Source organism: Columba livia, chromosome 6 (genome assembly GCF_036013475.1).
Source record: "Columba livia isolate bColLiv1 breed racing homer chromosome 6, bColLiv1.pat.W.v2, whole genome shotgun sequence".
Taxonomy (NCBI): Eukaryota; Metazoa; Chordata; class Aves; order Columbiformes; family Columbidae; genus Columba; species Columba livia.
The window spans coordinates 21,968,163-21,984,457 of record NC_088607.1 but is presented as its reverse complement, the minus strand read 5'-3'; the positions used below and the strand labels follow the sequence as shown (position 1 = coordinate 21,984,457).

The 16,295-nt window shown below is 46.4% G+C and overlaps 1 protein-coding gene across 5 annotated transcripts in view; it reads left to right on the top strand.

The window, feature by feature from the left end:
- PDLIM1 (PDZ and LIM domain 1) overlaps window positions 1-11,742 on the top strand; it is a 41,645-nt gene extending 29,903 nt beyond the window's left edge. For 2 of the 5 annotated variants that reach the window (XM_065068500.1, XM_065068498.1), the window contains exons 4-8: window positions 1,947-2,008; window positions 2,907-3,212; window positions 7,085-7,239; window positions 9,414-9,531; window positions 11,196-11,742. In XM_065068500.1, the coding sequence (XP_064924572.1) occupies window positions 1,947-2,008; window positions 2,907-3,212; window positions 7,085-7,239; window positions 9,414-9,531; window positions 11,196-11,382 (828 nt within the window). In that variant the 3' untranslated portion in view covers window positions 11,383-11,742. Of the gene's footprint in view, window positions 1-1,521; window positions 1,713-1,946; window positions 2,009-2,906; window positions 3,213-7,084; window positions 7,240-9,413; window positions 9,532-11,195 lie in introns of all 5 variants that reach the window. The other 3 variants (XM_065068502.1, XM_065068499.1, XM_065068501.1) reach the window with 2 other exon arrangements.
- The last annotated feature ends 4,553 nt before the right edge of the window (window positions 11,743-16,295 follow it).

The window sequence follows — 16,295 nt, the reverse complement described above, 5'->3', positions numbered from 1 at the left end:
ATGTGTTCGGGTCGGTGCTGCTCTTCTCTGAGGGATCCTATGCTGTGCTTGATGCCATAAATAGCATGTGAGTGCCATGGAGCAAGATGACTCCCATCTGTCAGTCTGGGAATGCTAGCCAGCTGCCTGAGGAAATCTGTGGACATAAAACTGATTCAAAAAAAATTCTGTAGGGGAATTTAGTCATTCTTGTTTCTAATGTTTATCCTGTAACTATAGCTCTATCAAACATATTCTGTGGGATGTTCAAAGGATGGTGAAGGCTCACTTCGTTGCTGTGGAAGCCAGTGCCTGTATTGACTGGGAGGGGGAAGTGGTTGTGTTAATTGGAGCTGGGAACTGTGGGTCTAACCTGCCAGGAAGGGCCATGTTTCATCCACTGGGCATTAGCCCTATAGTAAAGCCATTCCACATCTCTACAGCTGGCTGAAACATTTCAAAACACACATTTTGATGCCATCTTTTTGCCCTGCATATTTCAGCCACCTCTGCTGACGTTAGTCTTTTCTTCTGCCTGCTCTAGTGAGGCCCCATTGTGCTCACTCCTTGCTTTGGTCAAGTATCTTCTTTGGGGGGAAATAAGCCCTGAAAGTTTTTATCTCTGCCCCAAGGCTGCTAATTCCCAGCCTGCTAAACTAGTGATGGAGCTTAGAAATATTTGTCAGCATTGCCTGTGACTCAGAGGAGTCTTACCTCCTCTCTTATTTAACTTGGATTTAGCCCCTTTCTTGTTAAATCGTAACCGGTGTTTCGAAGTATCCACTAATACCTCTGGAAGTCTTTAGTTTGCAGCAAACCCAGAATGTCTCAGTGGTATCTTATACTTCTAGCACTGAAGGGGTCTCTGGCATTTAGCTGTCACTGTCTGTAGACAGCCTTTTGTATTAACAAGAGTCATCTTCCCACCTTTACTGTGGGAAATTTTTGTTCAGAAAGCCTGAAGTTGTTAATCAGACAGCTGTGAACCTCACTCTTAGCTGAAGGAGCAGACACGCTCCAGAGCATTTGTAGTAATGACAATGTAGTAATGACAAGTCTTTTGGGGCTGCCATTATCTAAGCAAAGCCAAACTTTCAGATGCCATTGAGGAGTGCTCCTCTTTCTGCCCCTCATCTTCACTTTTCCATAGAAATCAGCCCTACTTTCAGGCATTGCAATGAACACTTAGAATCTGTAGTCCTGCATGAGAAAGTAGGTCCTGTGGGTTACCCGAGGCTTGCAGGAGCTCCCAGCCACATGGCAGCTTGAGCTAGTAGCTCTGGCAATTTTTCTGAGCTCTTACATTCCCGGCACATCAACTCTGAAATGTCTCGAAGGTCAACCTGAAGCCATTCAGGATGGGGTCCCTCGTGACGTGTGGAGGGTTCTTGCCTGCTTTGGTGGTCGTGGTTGCATGTTTGTCAGCTGACCCCACGCGCAAAGGCCGCCACTGCAGCGGCTGCTCGCTCCTGGCTGCCCGGCCACGTCTCACCTTGCACGCCTGAGCACCTCTGATTTTCGCCTTTGCTCCTTTGCATGCAGGAAATAAGGCACATAGGAAGCGCACACAACCGGAGCGCGGTGCCCTTCACTGCCGCCACGGCTTCTGCCCCCAGAGTGATCACTGCTCAGTACAACAACCCAGCAGGCCTCTACTCCTCAGAGAACATCCAAACCTTCAACAGTGCTGTGGAGTCCAAGACATCACCTGGGGCCCCAGAGCCTGCCAAGCCGTAAGTATCTTCCTCGCCTCTCTCTCCCTGCCTGGCCCCCGGGGGAAGGCTCCAGGAGAGGCGAGCTTGCTGCAAGGGTGCCCATTTGTTAACGGAGAAAAGTTCTCTTTCAGGACAAGGGAAGGAGCAGAGGCACAAGGGCTGCTGTGGTTCCCAGGGGCAGGGCTCGGAGGAGCGGGGAATGTTCTGTGAGATGCAGAAATGAAATTAATACCGTTGTGTTTCTTTGTTTAGCAGAGACCGACGCAGTTTCCACGTGCATTCAGCATGACATACCAGCCCGCTGGTCTAAACAGGTGCCTGATAGCTTGTTATGAGCACTTTGTAAAATTAGCGTTTTGTGCTGGCTTTGCGGGCAGTGCCGGGCAGGAAGGGTACCAGGTACTGCAGGAAGGACACACATCCTGGTTCCCAACTGGACTGGGATTCATAGACACAGGCTCTGCTAAGTTTGGATCTTTCTGGTTTTTATATTTGAACCTTGTTTTACATGGGAGTTTTGAAGAGCAGCTGAAACAGTCATACCTATGTGAGTGTTTTTATTTTTTATATATGGGATTGGAAAGGGTCCCAACCTTAAAATGGCCTGTTGATTTTTGTGGTTGCATCTGAGCTTCACCAAAGACATTACTTTATCCCAGAAGTCCAAGGTACCTCTGTTTTCATTGGAAGTAATAAACCAGGAGCTTTCTGAAATCTTTATGGCTATGTTGGTCAAGTTGCTTAAGTGCCCTCAGTATAGCAGTCCCAAACTGCCTGGAAGACTTTGGCCACTTTTACAACAAAAGCTGCAAGACCAATGCTTTAGGCAATACTTGACTAAATTCCTGACGTTTCAAGGGGGAGACAAAAGTAACTTCAGCCTCTGCTTTTTCAGGGCACAAAGACCTGAGATTTTGTTTTAACACAAGCTTGAAAACTTGTCCCTGACTGAAACCAGCTTCTTGCACTGGCAGTCCCATCTGCAGTGTGGGCCCTTCTAGGCAGTTATGGTGCTGCAGCTGGCAGATGGAACAGACAGTATTCTGCAACTGCGTGTATCGCTTGGAGTATTTGGTTTAGCCCTTCATTAATTTCTTCCTTCTTTCCTTTCTTCCTCCTCTGCATTTTTGCCTCAATTCCACAATGTAAAACTCAAATGAACCCACAAACAAACACAACTCAAACTGCCTGTGGGAACATGTGGGCCCGTAGCTGCCCATCGCCGACGGGTGCCATGCAGGCTCCCTTCGCCTCGGTCTATAACCCTCTGCAGGCGCAGACCTCGGAGCCGCCACCGCGCAGGCACAGCACCTCCTCTGTCCCCAGCCCGGTCCGAGTGGGGCCCCAGCAGCTGAAGCACGCGGCCCAGGTCTGCCCCAAAAGCCCCGTGGAAGTGGAGGTGCCAGGACTCAAAGTGCTGCACGTGCAGTTCAATTCTCCCCTGCAGCTCTATTCACAGAGCAACATCATGGATTCCCTGCAGGGGCAGATCTCTTCTGTTAGCCCCGATTTCCCCAGGTAACCTGCCTGCTGCCTCTGCGGCTGGCTTGGTGCATCTGTTCATCTTCATCCTGGTGTCCATGAGTGCCTCATCCCTGTCTGTGACTCACAGCCTTGGCCAGTCACGAGGAAACGGCGTTTACATTTCACCTTTCCAACATTAGTGCATGACTCTTCACAGGAGCTTTCTCTGCCTTGTGTCTGTGTCCAATACCACAGGAAGCATCAAAACATCATTTCAGCCTGTCAGCTTGTCCATTGCCCCCTCTGCACCCACCCAGCAGAGCTTTGACAACAGCTGGTGTTACTTCTAGAGAAGCCACCTGCAGCAAATGGATTTGCTGGGCGGGGGAGGGTGTTTTATCCTGAAAGCTGATGTTTCTGCTGTGCTGAAATGAGTGTTTTTCTTTGTTGCTGGAAGGCAATGCCACACATGTTGTTGTGCTTTTGTTTTGCTGGCTGCAGGCTGGACCATGGGGGTGCACTGAATGTGTTTCATTTGGGAGTGAAGGAGATGCCCATGTATCACCATCATTGTCTGATAAATCCTGTGAGTTTGGAGCAGCCTGGGCAGGTGCCAGGCACACAAAGGACCTGGACTGTGTTCCCATCTGTCTTGGGGGCTGCCTCTCTGGCCATAGGAGTGGAGGATGCTTGACATGCTCTGAGGACTGCAGGACCTGTGGAGAGCTTCAGCATCCCAAGGCCTGGGTGCTCTTTGGTATTTGCTCTTTTTGGCAGTTGGGAGTCAGCTACCCTGTGTCTTTAGATGACAGCCCACAGGGTTTTACAGAGAAGACTTCAGTATTGAGATGGGTGAAGCAGAAACTACATTTAGCCATCTCGCAGGATGGCTTCAATCAAGGCTGAACTGTTTTAGAAGATGTGAACCTTCAGTAGAGTTACTCCGCTATGTGACCAAGCAGCTTGCAGCTGTGTGACCTGTGGTCCAGAGAGGTGGCCAGTCCTGTGGCCTTCATGGGACAGAGCAAAAGGGTACAGACAGATCTTGTGGCTCCTCTGCTGCTCATAGTTCCCTCCTGCACTGAGCACCCTGTGCTTCAAAGCAGAAAAGTTAGCATCCTCACCCATGGACCCACACAGCCAAGCTTTGCCATATGCCAGCAGCCAAGAGATAAAAGGAGGCTGGGGATTTACTCCTGCCTTGTTACTCAGTCCAGTTTTTGGCTGTAAGTCACTGCTCTGGCTTGCAGTTGATATTGTGCACGCCAGGAGCGGTCACACAGCTGGCTGGGCTGCTTGGACAGCTGAGAGCACTGGCGAAGGAACCCAGGTGCTGGCAGTTCCTTCATTGCAAAAGCAAGTGCTCCAAGTACTGGGCCTTCCTGTGGCCCAGCTTTGAGATCCTTGTAAACTTTACAAAATGCGCTAGCATAAAATAGTAAAATGACAGTAAAGAATAAACCGTGTTTTTCTGAAGACATGGTGCAAATCCGTGTCTTTATGGTTTTTATTACTGCCACTTTTCAAAGCTCAGTGGTCCAGTGTTACTCAATCAGTGTTGCAAGTTGCCCATGGTAGAAGCAGTGAAATCCTCTAATGGTTGTATGAGTCTGAAATCACCTAAAGGTCATTGGAGTTGTCCTCTACAAAGTGCATCAGGGAACTCATGTGTGTGGAAAAGGACAACAGTTGCTGCTGGTGGCTGCAGATGACATACCTGTGTCACAGGAGGTGCCATAATTGGCTGACAGGGAGACTCATTATCTTGCAGGCACAAATCCTGTGCCTGTGGCTTTGCCCATTCAAAATATATGTGTGCTTTTTGGTGTTGATTTTGTTGTTATGGTGTGGTTATTTTTGTTGTTTTATGTTTTGGTTTTCTTCAAGCAGCATAGCCTTCTGTTCTGACAAGTTGAGGTATTTCACTCAGATGGTACAAATTCTAGGATTTGGGGTTTTTTATAGTCTTTCTGAAATCTTGTATATTCAAGTATATCTATAGAGTGCATACCTAGCAGAGCTGATCTGTGCTCACTGTCACAATGCATGGTTGAAATGTGATGCCTTTGTGTAATGCTCTTTATGATGATTTAGTCTTTGCTTTTTGAATGCATGTTAGTGAAACATTCTTAGTATGCAAACTGCAAAGACAGGCTTTTTGCCTTATGTTTTTATGGGTGGATAGAGTGGTGGGAGCACATCTGTTTACATAAGATTAATGTAATGTGGAGCATGGAATCATTTGGGATAACCTACAACGTTTTCTGTGTAATAGAAGGAACATCATGATTTCATTTTGGGTGAGAGGCTTCGGTAAATGAGATTCAGGCTTCAAGGGCTCAGCTGCTTGCAAGTCTAATGGGCTTCCTGCTCCAGTGCAAATTACTAAAGATGGAAACATTTTATGGAAATAGCATTTTATAAAATGTGCGATGATTTCTACGTCTGATGCTTGAAGAGTTTGTTATGTGGACTTAACTCCCAGATGACTCAATTGCACATTGGTGTGGAAAGTATGCAGTTGTGTCTTCAAGAAAAAGGTTTCCCTCTGCAATCTAGTCTGAACTTCAGGATGTTTATGTATATTTCAGGCAATCAATGGGTGCAGGAATGGTGAAACCTAATAGACCATTTACATTTATAAGGCTGCATGATGTAATTGAGATGTCAGAGGAGACTTGTCAGTTGTCTCGTTTTTCCAGAGGTGTTTTAGTGCAGCCACAGAATACGAGGCAGGCAGGAATCTCCCGTGTCATTTAGTCCATCCCTTAGCCCAGCACTCGGTCAATTTAAACTATTGATTTAAATCACTCCCAGCAGATACTTATCCAGACTCTTTTTAAATCCTTCAGTATGGAGCTTGCTCACCTGTCCATGGCAATTTGCTGTGACATTTCAGTGTCTGTCTGTTGGAAAGCTTTTCCCAAGGGATATTCTGAACATCCTCATGCAGTTTTAAGTCTGTGGAGAACATCCTAGGTAATTTTTCCAGTGTCTTTCATTTTTTTTCCCAAAGACCCTTTTGGTGGCACAATGGCCATCCTTTCAGCCACCCTGTTGTGTGAGAGCTGCCCCTGAGGCACCTCAGGCTCTGGGCTGAGGGTGCAAGTCGCTCATGACGTGAGGGGCAGCAGCACCTCAGGAGGCAGCTGAAATGAGAGCTTAGTCGGAGACGGCAGAAATCTGTCTCTGCCCTTGGCCTGCTCGTTGGCATTACTAAAAGGCTGTAAATGGGCTGTGGCTCAAGGTCTCCGCTTACAAAATGGAAATCATGTAATCATAGAATAGTTTGGGTTTCCAGCCTTCAAAGGATGGAAATAATAACATATACTTGAAAAACAGATGTAATTATTGCCAATCAGGAGATCTTTCAGCTTGATTCTGTAGTTGTTGTGTGAAGGTGGTCTTTAGGACCAATTTGTAGTATACTTGCAAAGATTTCATTTTTTTAACGGAATAAGTTGTAGTTAATTTGAGATTAATAGCAGTGTAAGGTAGCAGTCTAAGGTAGTTTATGCATGCAAGGAAGACATGTAGATGGCACAGCTACCATGTGGAATTCCTATCCCAGCACATTAGTTCTTTACTTTCCTACTAACAGAGCAGTGATTTCCTGGACAGAAAAGTTTTAGTTTCTGGAATATAAGGTAATGGCAAAGCAGGGAGAACACTTCGGGACTGGCCAGGGGTAGTCGGTGAGAACCCATTGACAGTGGTGTACATGGATATTTCAGTGTGCCGATCCCACCTGAGCTGCATCTGTCCTGTGCCAGCACAGCCAGCACCTCCCTGGTTTATGGCGTCCCGTTGTGCGTTTGTTTTGCACGTTCATTCTTCAGTCATATGATGCATTGGGATAATTTTGCTAGAGGGACTGGCTTTAGTTTTCAGCCCTTTAACATGTGTATTCTCTGTTCCTTCCTCAGTTTAGATCAGCATAACCAGCCCCCAGGCAGCATCATCATAGACAGAGAATCTGAGGTTTACAAGATGCTCCAGGAGAATCAAGAGTCAAATGAGCCACCCAGGCAATCTGCTTCCTTCCTTGTGTTGCAAGAGATTTTGGAGTCGGAAGAGAAAGGTGAGCATTCACTGCACACCTAATCTGAGTGTGCTCTTCCCTTTTGCCATTCCTTGGTCTGTGTACAGTGTTTAACATCTAAAACTTCATTTTCCTTTCTAGCTGTTGATTGTTCAGGGTAGCGTGTGTAGATGGTCTCCACAGAAACAGGCTCATTCACTAATTCCTTAACTAGTTTCAGTGTTTATGGGCCCATATTGTTGCTTATTCATTGAGTGAGTGCTCAAGAAATAAGCCCTTGCAATATTTAGATGTCAAGAAAGAATTTTGAAAGTTGCAAAAACTCTCATACTTCTGAAAGTTTTACCCCTTTAAAATAATATTCTCTGATTAAAGACCATCTTACGTTCAAGACTTTGAAGGGTACCACAAGATAGAGCTCTTCAGTGAGTCCTAAAGCTTCTGGTCTCTATCCCTATACACAAGAAAAGGGATCCACTTTTAATGTAAAAATATGGAAGGTGGGTTACAATGGGAAGTTCATATCTTTTAAGCTCTGAAACTTTGCTCTGCTTGGCATTCTTGATCTGACATCTGGACTTGGGCAGTTCAGGGCAATAGACTTTAAGATAAAAAAGCCAGTTAACTTAGGCAGGGGCCAAATCGTACTCTCCTCTCCCCTTAAATAAAATAAAATAAACAAATAAATAGAAAGGAATTCCAAGAATGACTTTTTTTTCCTTAGGTCAGTTGAGACTTTTTCTCTTGTGTTATTAGCTTGGCAGTGGAACATTTCATTTAATCCAACAAAAGCCTGGTGCTGAGATATTCAGCAAAATGAAGGAAATAAGGAAGCAGTGGGAAGAAAGAAACTAGGATCTTGGAGTCTTTAATATGCTGTTAAAATACCTACCTGAAAGCACCTTTTAAATATTGAGTGTTTGCAACTTGCCCCTCAGGATTCAGCTCCTGCATGGAAGGGACTGGAGTAGCCGGGACTTCTCACACAGCCGAGGTCCTCCCCTGTGTTTAGTAGTGCTGAAGAAGATAAGAAGCAAAAACTTCTCTATTTTATCTTTCTTTGAAGATTTGCAGCATTTTTGGGATTCTCTGGCACCAGGTTTGCCTGCCTGATCTCATGCCTGGATAGGCGTTGGCGTCGCTCCACCGTGAGCTGATAATCACCATGCGGAGCAGGGCCGGGAGGTTACGCAGCCCCAGAGGAATGTCTGTCCCCGAGGAGACAGTGCCCCTGCCTGCCAGGCTCAAACGCCGCTGCCGCTGAGTCAGATCATGTCTGCGGCGATAAATAGCACGTTTGTTGGCTGCTTCTCCCAGCCTGTCTTCAGGCGATGGCTGTGAGCAGGGGCAGGGAGCTCCCTCCCAGCTGGGACCTGTCCCTCGGGGCATCGCGCACTGTACGGGCTGCCCTGACACCAGCTGAAAGCCTGGCCCCACACACGGGGTCTGTGTGTGGGCGTTGGTGTGTCGATGCATCATGGCTCATCTGTGCTTAGCCTTGACCCTGCGCTCTTAGATGGAGGATGTTTCACAGGGCGGAACAGGTTATGTTTCCTGTGGGTGTTTGATTAAGCCGATTCCTTTAGAGAGATTTAAAAACATGCTGTCGTTGATGTGAGCACAGTGCTGTTTGAGGCAGAGGGAGTGAGCAGAGGTGATAGGGAAGGGCGTGAAAATGTGGTTGCTGCTGCTTCCTTCCCAGCAAGGGTCACTTGCAGTAACTCTGTCAGAGGCCAGGCACTTCCTGCTGTGTTTGGAGGTGCATGGGCGGTTGTCCCCATCAGGGAACTGGCACCTCTGGACCAGCATCTCTGCACAGAGCTGGCAATCAGCTTGGCCCTGCATGTGTGATCAGGACACGGAGGGCAGTCTCCGGTGCTGCCAAGGCTGGGGCTGAGGCTTCACTATGCTTTGTGCGTCTGTGCACGTGAGACACATCAACTGAAGTCTAATGGGCTTTTAAGATGGAAAAAGACTCTCATCTGACTGCCCACTACCTCAGGCCCTCAAATTTTCAGGGCCAGGTTCAGTTGTGTCTCTGCTCTCCCTCCTCCCACACACCCCTAAGTCCCTGCCCGCTTTCCGTGCATGAATCCCTGGCTCAGAGCTGGGGTTAAAGAACATCACCCCTCCCTAGCAGAGCATCTGCTTGGGAGGAAGAGCCTAGAGCCACGCATCTCACATGCTCTGAAGCACTCTCCTTCCACCCCCAGGAGACCCTACCAAACCATCTGGATTTAGGAGCGTCAAAGCCCCCACCACAAAGGTGGCCTCATCGATCGGGAATGCCCAGAAGCTGCCCATGTGTGAGAAGTGCGGATCTGGCATTGTGTAAGTAAACCTGTCCCTGGGGGTGCAGGCCGAGCATCCCATACCTGTGCAAGGGGCTGAGGTGCCGCAGCTGAAACACTTCATGTACCCACAGCCAGTGCATCCAGGAGCCAGCTCAAGGCATGTTTATTCTCACCAGCTTTGATAGTGCTAACTTTGCAGTTCCTCACAGTAAGGCAGGAGTTGGGTTTCCCTCTGCAGATCCATATTAATGGAAACCAAACCAAGTCCTCATGAGACAAACCTCAAGACAATTGTTGCTGCAGTGTTTTGCTTTCTACCTAAAATCTGTTTACAGCACCCAGAAGCAAAATGACCTTTCCATTTAGGGCCTGCGTATTTAATGCTTTTTCATGTCTTGGTGCTCCCAGCCACAGAGTGGGACTTGCCCCGGTGGTCAGAGGCAGTGTGGACCAGGAGAGCTGCGTTCTGCTCCCTGCTCTCCTCTAGGACCACACACCTCCGCTGTGTTTATGCGGACATAATTTTTGTTGTCTTTATGTGGGATGTGGAGCAGAGCAGGGGCCTAGGTTCGCTCCAAAGCTGCTCTACCCTAAGTGTGACAGCACAAGGGACCCAACCCATGTCTTTGATTCAGCATTCACTTTCTCAACCAAAAATTCTGCTGCACTCATTTTCTCTTTAGTTTTCATTTCCCTATAAACCCCTTAGCTTGACGGTTGGCTCCAGCAGTTGCATGCTGGGAACCCACCTTCATCATCACTGAATAATTCAGGTTTCGTTCATGCTGCCCACCAGAAGCCATCAGATTGTTGCTGAGACCCACTGCACTGTGAGTGCATGGTCCTGGCATGTCTGGAGCACCAAGCACTGCCAGAATCATTACAGAGGCAATCCATACCCTGTAAAATATGAATCAGAGACAAACCCTACAATTATTCTACCAGCTGGGTAGATCTGGAGAGAAAGCATAAGGCCATGAATAGCATTAAAAACTAATGAATTATGGAAAATATAGATGGCTGCTGGAACAAAATGATATTCCTGGCAAATTGTTGTGCTGCTGCTGGTGGTAGTTAATGAGTTGCTATGTAGTTTTCCTCGTCATCTGCTGGGCTAGGCTGTGAAGTTTTCCAGTAAGAGCTGGCCCATGCTTGGCTGCATTCATTCACTGCAGCTCCAGAGCAGAAGTGTCTGAGATCAGAGCCAGGCTCTGGTCTCGTTGTGCTTCTCCCACATGTACCCAGCGTGTCAGGCCCCTCGGTTGGTGGTGGGCAATACTTTCTGGATTTGTTCTACAATCCAGTTGATTTGGACTGGGATTTTGCTCCCCGAGACGGTCAGACTGATTCCTGTCACTTGATCCTGGGCATCTGAAGGTTGTTGCACTGTCTCCAGCCATCACCTAAAGATGCCATCACAGTGATTCTTGCGACCGCAGCTAATAGGACTGTCCCTGTGAAACTTAGGAAGGCAAATGCTAGGGAACACTTTCCAGAGGAGGGCTCCCATGCCAGCAAACATTTGGCTCTAAAGTGCCGTTAACATCTTCTTGCCCAGAGGTATAACCTGTACTTGTTGAGAGCAGGAGAAAACTGTCCACCTTCAGCACTGGTGTGTGTCTGGGCTGGGTGGGAGGTGGCTGGGGAGGAGGGAGGCGGTGCGGGGTGCATGGTGCTGACGGGTGCTGGTTCCTTCCGCAGAGGGGTGTTTGTGAAGATCCGGGACAAGCAGCGTCACCCCGAGTGCTACGTGTGCAGCGACTGCGGCACCAACCTCAAGCAGAAAGGACACTTCTTCGTGGAAGACCAAATCTACTGTGAGAAGCACGCACGGGAGCGGGTGATTCCCCCGGAGGGCTATGAGGTGGTCACCGTCTTCCCAAAGTAACCTGCGCTGCTCACAAAGCCGGTGTGGATGGTTTCTCCTCAGCTGCTCTTCCTTGGAAAGCATCATCCTTCCCCCTCTGCTGAATCTTGTTTGCAATAAGGAATATTAGGCATGGCTTTGAATTTCCCTGCCATTATTAATCTGCCGTCTGTTCACATGAGGTGTCACTAATTGTTCAACATTGTTTTCATCTCCTCTTTCACTGTTTGGGGTTTTTTTAATACACAGATTTTTTTTTTTCTTTCCTTCTTCATACTGTTAATCGCACAGGAAAATCAGAAGCCAAAGTCCCATTACAGCCCTTCTGTGTCTCACTTATTTGCCTTCAGTTTGCATTCAATAAACGGGGTGAATCCACAAGGCAGATGTCTCTGCTTTCTCCTGGTATCCTGTGCACTGGATTGGGGTTCCTGGGGCAGCAGAAGAGGTGCCCAGTGCGTGGCTGTGCTCAACCTGGAGAGCAGCAGGAGGGAAATATTAGGTTGGTGCAAAAGGAATTGTGGGTTTTGCATTGTTGAAATTTGCTGTTTGATATTGGACTACATTCTTAAATAAATGTGGTTATGTTACATATAATTTTAGTGCACTTTTCTAGCTTTTTTTTTTTTTTTGCTACTGACTTATTACTTGCTGTTTATATTTATTTTAGGCTATAGAAATTATGCTAGACAAAAAGCAAATTTGAGCAATTTTCTTATTCAAGTTAAAAAATGGGTCGTAAAGCAGCGGAGACACCTTGCAACATCAGCAACACATTTGGCCCAGGACCTGCTAACGAACATACAGAGCAGTGGTGGTTCAAGAAGTTTCGCAAAGAAGATGAGAGCCTTGAGGATAAGGAGCGCAGTGGCGGCCATTGGAAGTTGATGACGACCAGTTGAGAGCAATCATCGAAGCTCATCCTCTTGCAACTAAATGAGAAGTTGCCAAAGAGCTCAGCGTTGACTGTCCTATGGTCATTCAGCATTTGAAGCAAATTGGAAAAGTGAAAAAGCTCCATCAGTGGGTGCCTCATGAGCTGACCGAAAATCCAAAAAATCATGATTTTTGAAGTGTCATCTTTTCTTACTCTATGCAACAACAACAAACCATTTCTTGATCAGATTGTGATGTGTGATGAAAAGTGGATTTTATACAATGACCAGCTCAGTGGTTGGACTGAGAAGAACCTCCAAAGCACTTCCCAAAGCCAAACTTGCACCAAAAAAGGCCATGGTGTTTGGTGCTCTGCTGCCAGCCTGATCCTTTACAGCTTTCTGAATCCCAGCACAACTGTTCCATTTGAGGAGTCTGCTCAGCAAATCGATGAGATGATGCACCAAAAACTGCAACACCTGCAGCCATTGTTGGTCAACAGAAAGGGCCCGATTCTTCCAATGAGTCAAAAGTTTAACAACTGAGCCACAAGTTTGGCCTCATCCACCATGTTCCCTGACCTCTCGCCAACCAACAACCACTTCTTCAAGCATCTTGACAACTTTTTACAGGCAAAAATGCTTCCACGACCAGCAGGATGCAGAAAATGCTTCCCAAGAGTGCATCGAATCCCAAAGCACATATTTTTATGCTACAGGAATAAACAAATTTATTTCTCCTTGGCAAAAACGTGTTGAGTGTAGTGGTTCCTGTTTTCACTCATACAGATGTGTTTGAGCCTATTTATAATTACTTAAAATTCACATTCTGAAGCCACCATTACTTTTGCACCAACCTAATACAAAGTTGAGTCAAACTGGTTTCACATGCTGCCCAGTGGCACCCTGGGGTTAGTGCGTGCAGCTGTAACAGCTACAGACAGGGTCATGTATCTGTCCTGGAAAGTCTTGGCCGTCTTCTGCGCTGTTTAACAGCCGTGCCCTGCGTTTCCTTAACAAAAAGAACCAAAAAACCCAAACACGCACACACTAAAAAAAAAAACCAGCAAAAACCCAATCAAAACCAACCAAACAAAAAAAAAAATCAACACAAAACCCTAAAAAACTAAAAAACAACAAAAACAACATCCCTGCACCGCCCCCCCCCCAAAAAAAACAAAACAAAACAAAACAAAACAACCAACCAAATAAAAACTCCAATCATCATCTGAAGTAAAGCCGGCCTGCTTGTATACTTTGTGTATTGCAGTTCTGTGTCAGTGCTAATATGTGGTAATTGTTTTAGGCCTCAGTATTCTAGCTTGTGTTAGTATGGAAGAATACTTCAGTAATCTTTTATTATTTACTAGTTACTAAGTTATCTTTTTATATTTGTTGTATTATTTCCAAGTATTTTTCTCCTGACTGCTGTGAAGGATATGGTTTTCAAACATGATATTAAGAGATTAAATGTTTCATGTAGATGAGGCTTTTAGGGACGTCATTTTAGAGGTGGACTTGACAGTGGTAGATTAACGGATTAACTCAGTGATCTTAAAGGTCTTTTCCAACAAAAACAATTCTATGATAAGCCTCCCACTGTCCAGATCAACTGTGCTGCTTTTTGACAGGTTGGGAAGGGGACTAATTCACAAACCCAGCTACATTTAGCTCACCCCTCATCCTCCTTCTATGGGCAGTGGCCAGCAAGCATGGCTGGTGTGGCTCAGCCAGCAAACTCCGCGTCCAGCTCATCCTCAGGGAAAGCCTGGCTTCTGTGCCACCAGAGCGTGCCCACTTGGGCTCCTGCACGACTGTCAGATCTGCACACAAGCAGCTTTATTTTTCAAGGCAGGAATGTTTTGTGTTTGTTTTGGGTTTGGTGGGTTTTTTTGTTGTAGTTTTTGGTGTGTGTGGTTGGTTGATTTTGGTATTGCGGTTTTGTTTTTGTTTTTTTGTGTGTGTGTGTGGTTTTAATTTTTTTGTTTGTTTTGTTTTTCTTTATGTTTTGTTTGGTTTTGGCTTTTGTGTGTTTGGTCTTTCTTTCCTTTCCTTTTTTCCCTTCCTTCTTGCTTTCTTTCCTTCTCGCTTTCCTTCCTTCTCACTTTCCTTCTTTCTTTCCTGCTTTCCTTCTTCCTTACCTTCTTTCTCTTCCTTTCTTGCTTGCTTTTTCTTTCTTTCTTTCTTTCCTTCCTTCCTTTCTTGTTTATTTTCTTCTTTCCCCAGGGAAAGGTTCTTGGTGCACAGCACTGGCAGGCACAGGCTGGACAAGAGGAAAAGCCAGCGCGGTGGTGGAAAGCGGGGCCGGCAGAGTAAGCCTGTAGGAACGGTGTGTTCTGGGCCCATCTGGTGTGCTGCACCCTGACACCAGCACGTGTGCCGGGCCCTCAACTGTGTGCAAAGTCACCGAACATTTTCATACTCTACAATGTCCATCTGAAAAAAAAAAAAGGCTTATTCCAGCTGACCTCATGAGCTTGCTTTTGCACTGGGGGGTCAGCGCAAAAGAGCCTGAGCTGTGCTGGGCGTTTTCCCGCACTGCAAACAAATTACAAGCCTGGCTTTGTCTGGGGACACACGCTTTACCGCCCTGCCGAGCTCCTGCAGTGAAGGCTGGCAGCGCTGCTGGGAAAACTGATTGTGCACAGCTTGACGCATGAGTCGGGAGCTACAAAAGGTTTGTGGGGTGGCTCTGGAGGCTTCTAGTGTAGGTTTTTAGTACAGATACCAGCGCTGACCCAATTTATTACTATGGGAACAGGCTAGCAAGGCAATTCTCATTCATTACTCACAAGGACTTTGATCGGTCTCTGCTCTAGCTCACTGAAAAAAGGATTGGTTTTTTTGGTTTGTTTTTTGGTTGGTTGTGGTTTGTTTTGTTTTTTTGTTTTGTTTGGGTTTTTTTATGATGCAGGTCAAAGTGTTTGTCAACCGCAGTGTTCACTGTCGACTGACTTTCCAAATCCCTCTGGAGTTTAACATTTGTCATGTGGAGTTGGTTGACAATAACGGGACAGGTTAAGCCAGGTCATGCCCACAATCACACTGAGGCACCTGCTCCAGAAGTTAACAATGTCAGCAATATATAAAATGTTCCCATGTGAGTTGTCAGGCAGTTTGTAAGTGAGTGAGCATCTGCCAAAGAGGGACTCGCTCACATAGGCGTGGAGTACAGAGCGATCCCCCAGGAGATACAGCAGATAGAAAGGGTAAAACAAACAAAACACACACAAAAAAAACCCCACAACCACACCAAAAGACCCAACCAACCAAAACCAAACCAACCCCACTACAAATCACAAGCAAGCATCATCAAGACAGACCTCTCATTGTCTCCTCCTCACTCTCCACCCCATCACCATCACCCTTCCCTCCAGCAGAACAGGCCAGTTGCTCCAGCTCACACACTTGGGTTTCATTTGCTAATGGCAACTCTGGGAGCTCAAGTTGTTGCCGTGCGGTCTTGGCAGCTCCAAGACAGTCTTTGTGAGGCAGGTAAGTTAAAATACGCAAATACTGGTACACGCAGTGTGCATTTCAGTGCTGGTGAAGTGCCATTAAATAGATTCTAAAGTGTGAGATACGTTTACTACACATTTTCTTGTCATCACCTGGAAAAACCGTCAGCAGCCTCTCCCAAGCCAAGAATGAACTACCTGCCAGATTTAAAACCAAACATCAAAACTCACACAAAACCAAACAAGCACCACAAAAACAAACAACCAACCACAAAAACCCAAACCAACAAACAAAAGCCAAACAAACAAAAAAATACCCAAAACCCAACAAAACCAAAACCAACCAAACAAACCAAAAAATAAAAAAACCAAACACAAAATACCTGCAAATAGACACACTGTAGCAACACACAAGCAATCTGAGAGCCCATCTTTCTGTTCACCCATTTGATCTCAAACATTCGCAGACACCCTAACAGGAGGAACAGCCAAATGTACCTGGGTGCAGCATAGGACAGGAGCACTGCTTCCGAGTCACCAGGACAAGTCGATGCTTCAAGAGTTTGTCTTGTATCTGCTGAAATATTTTTTCCCTCTAAGG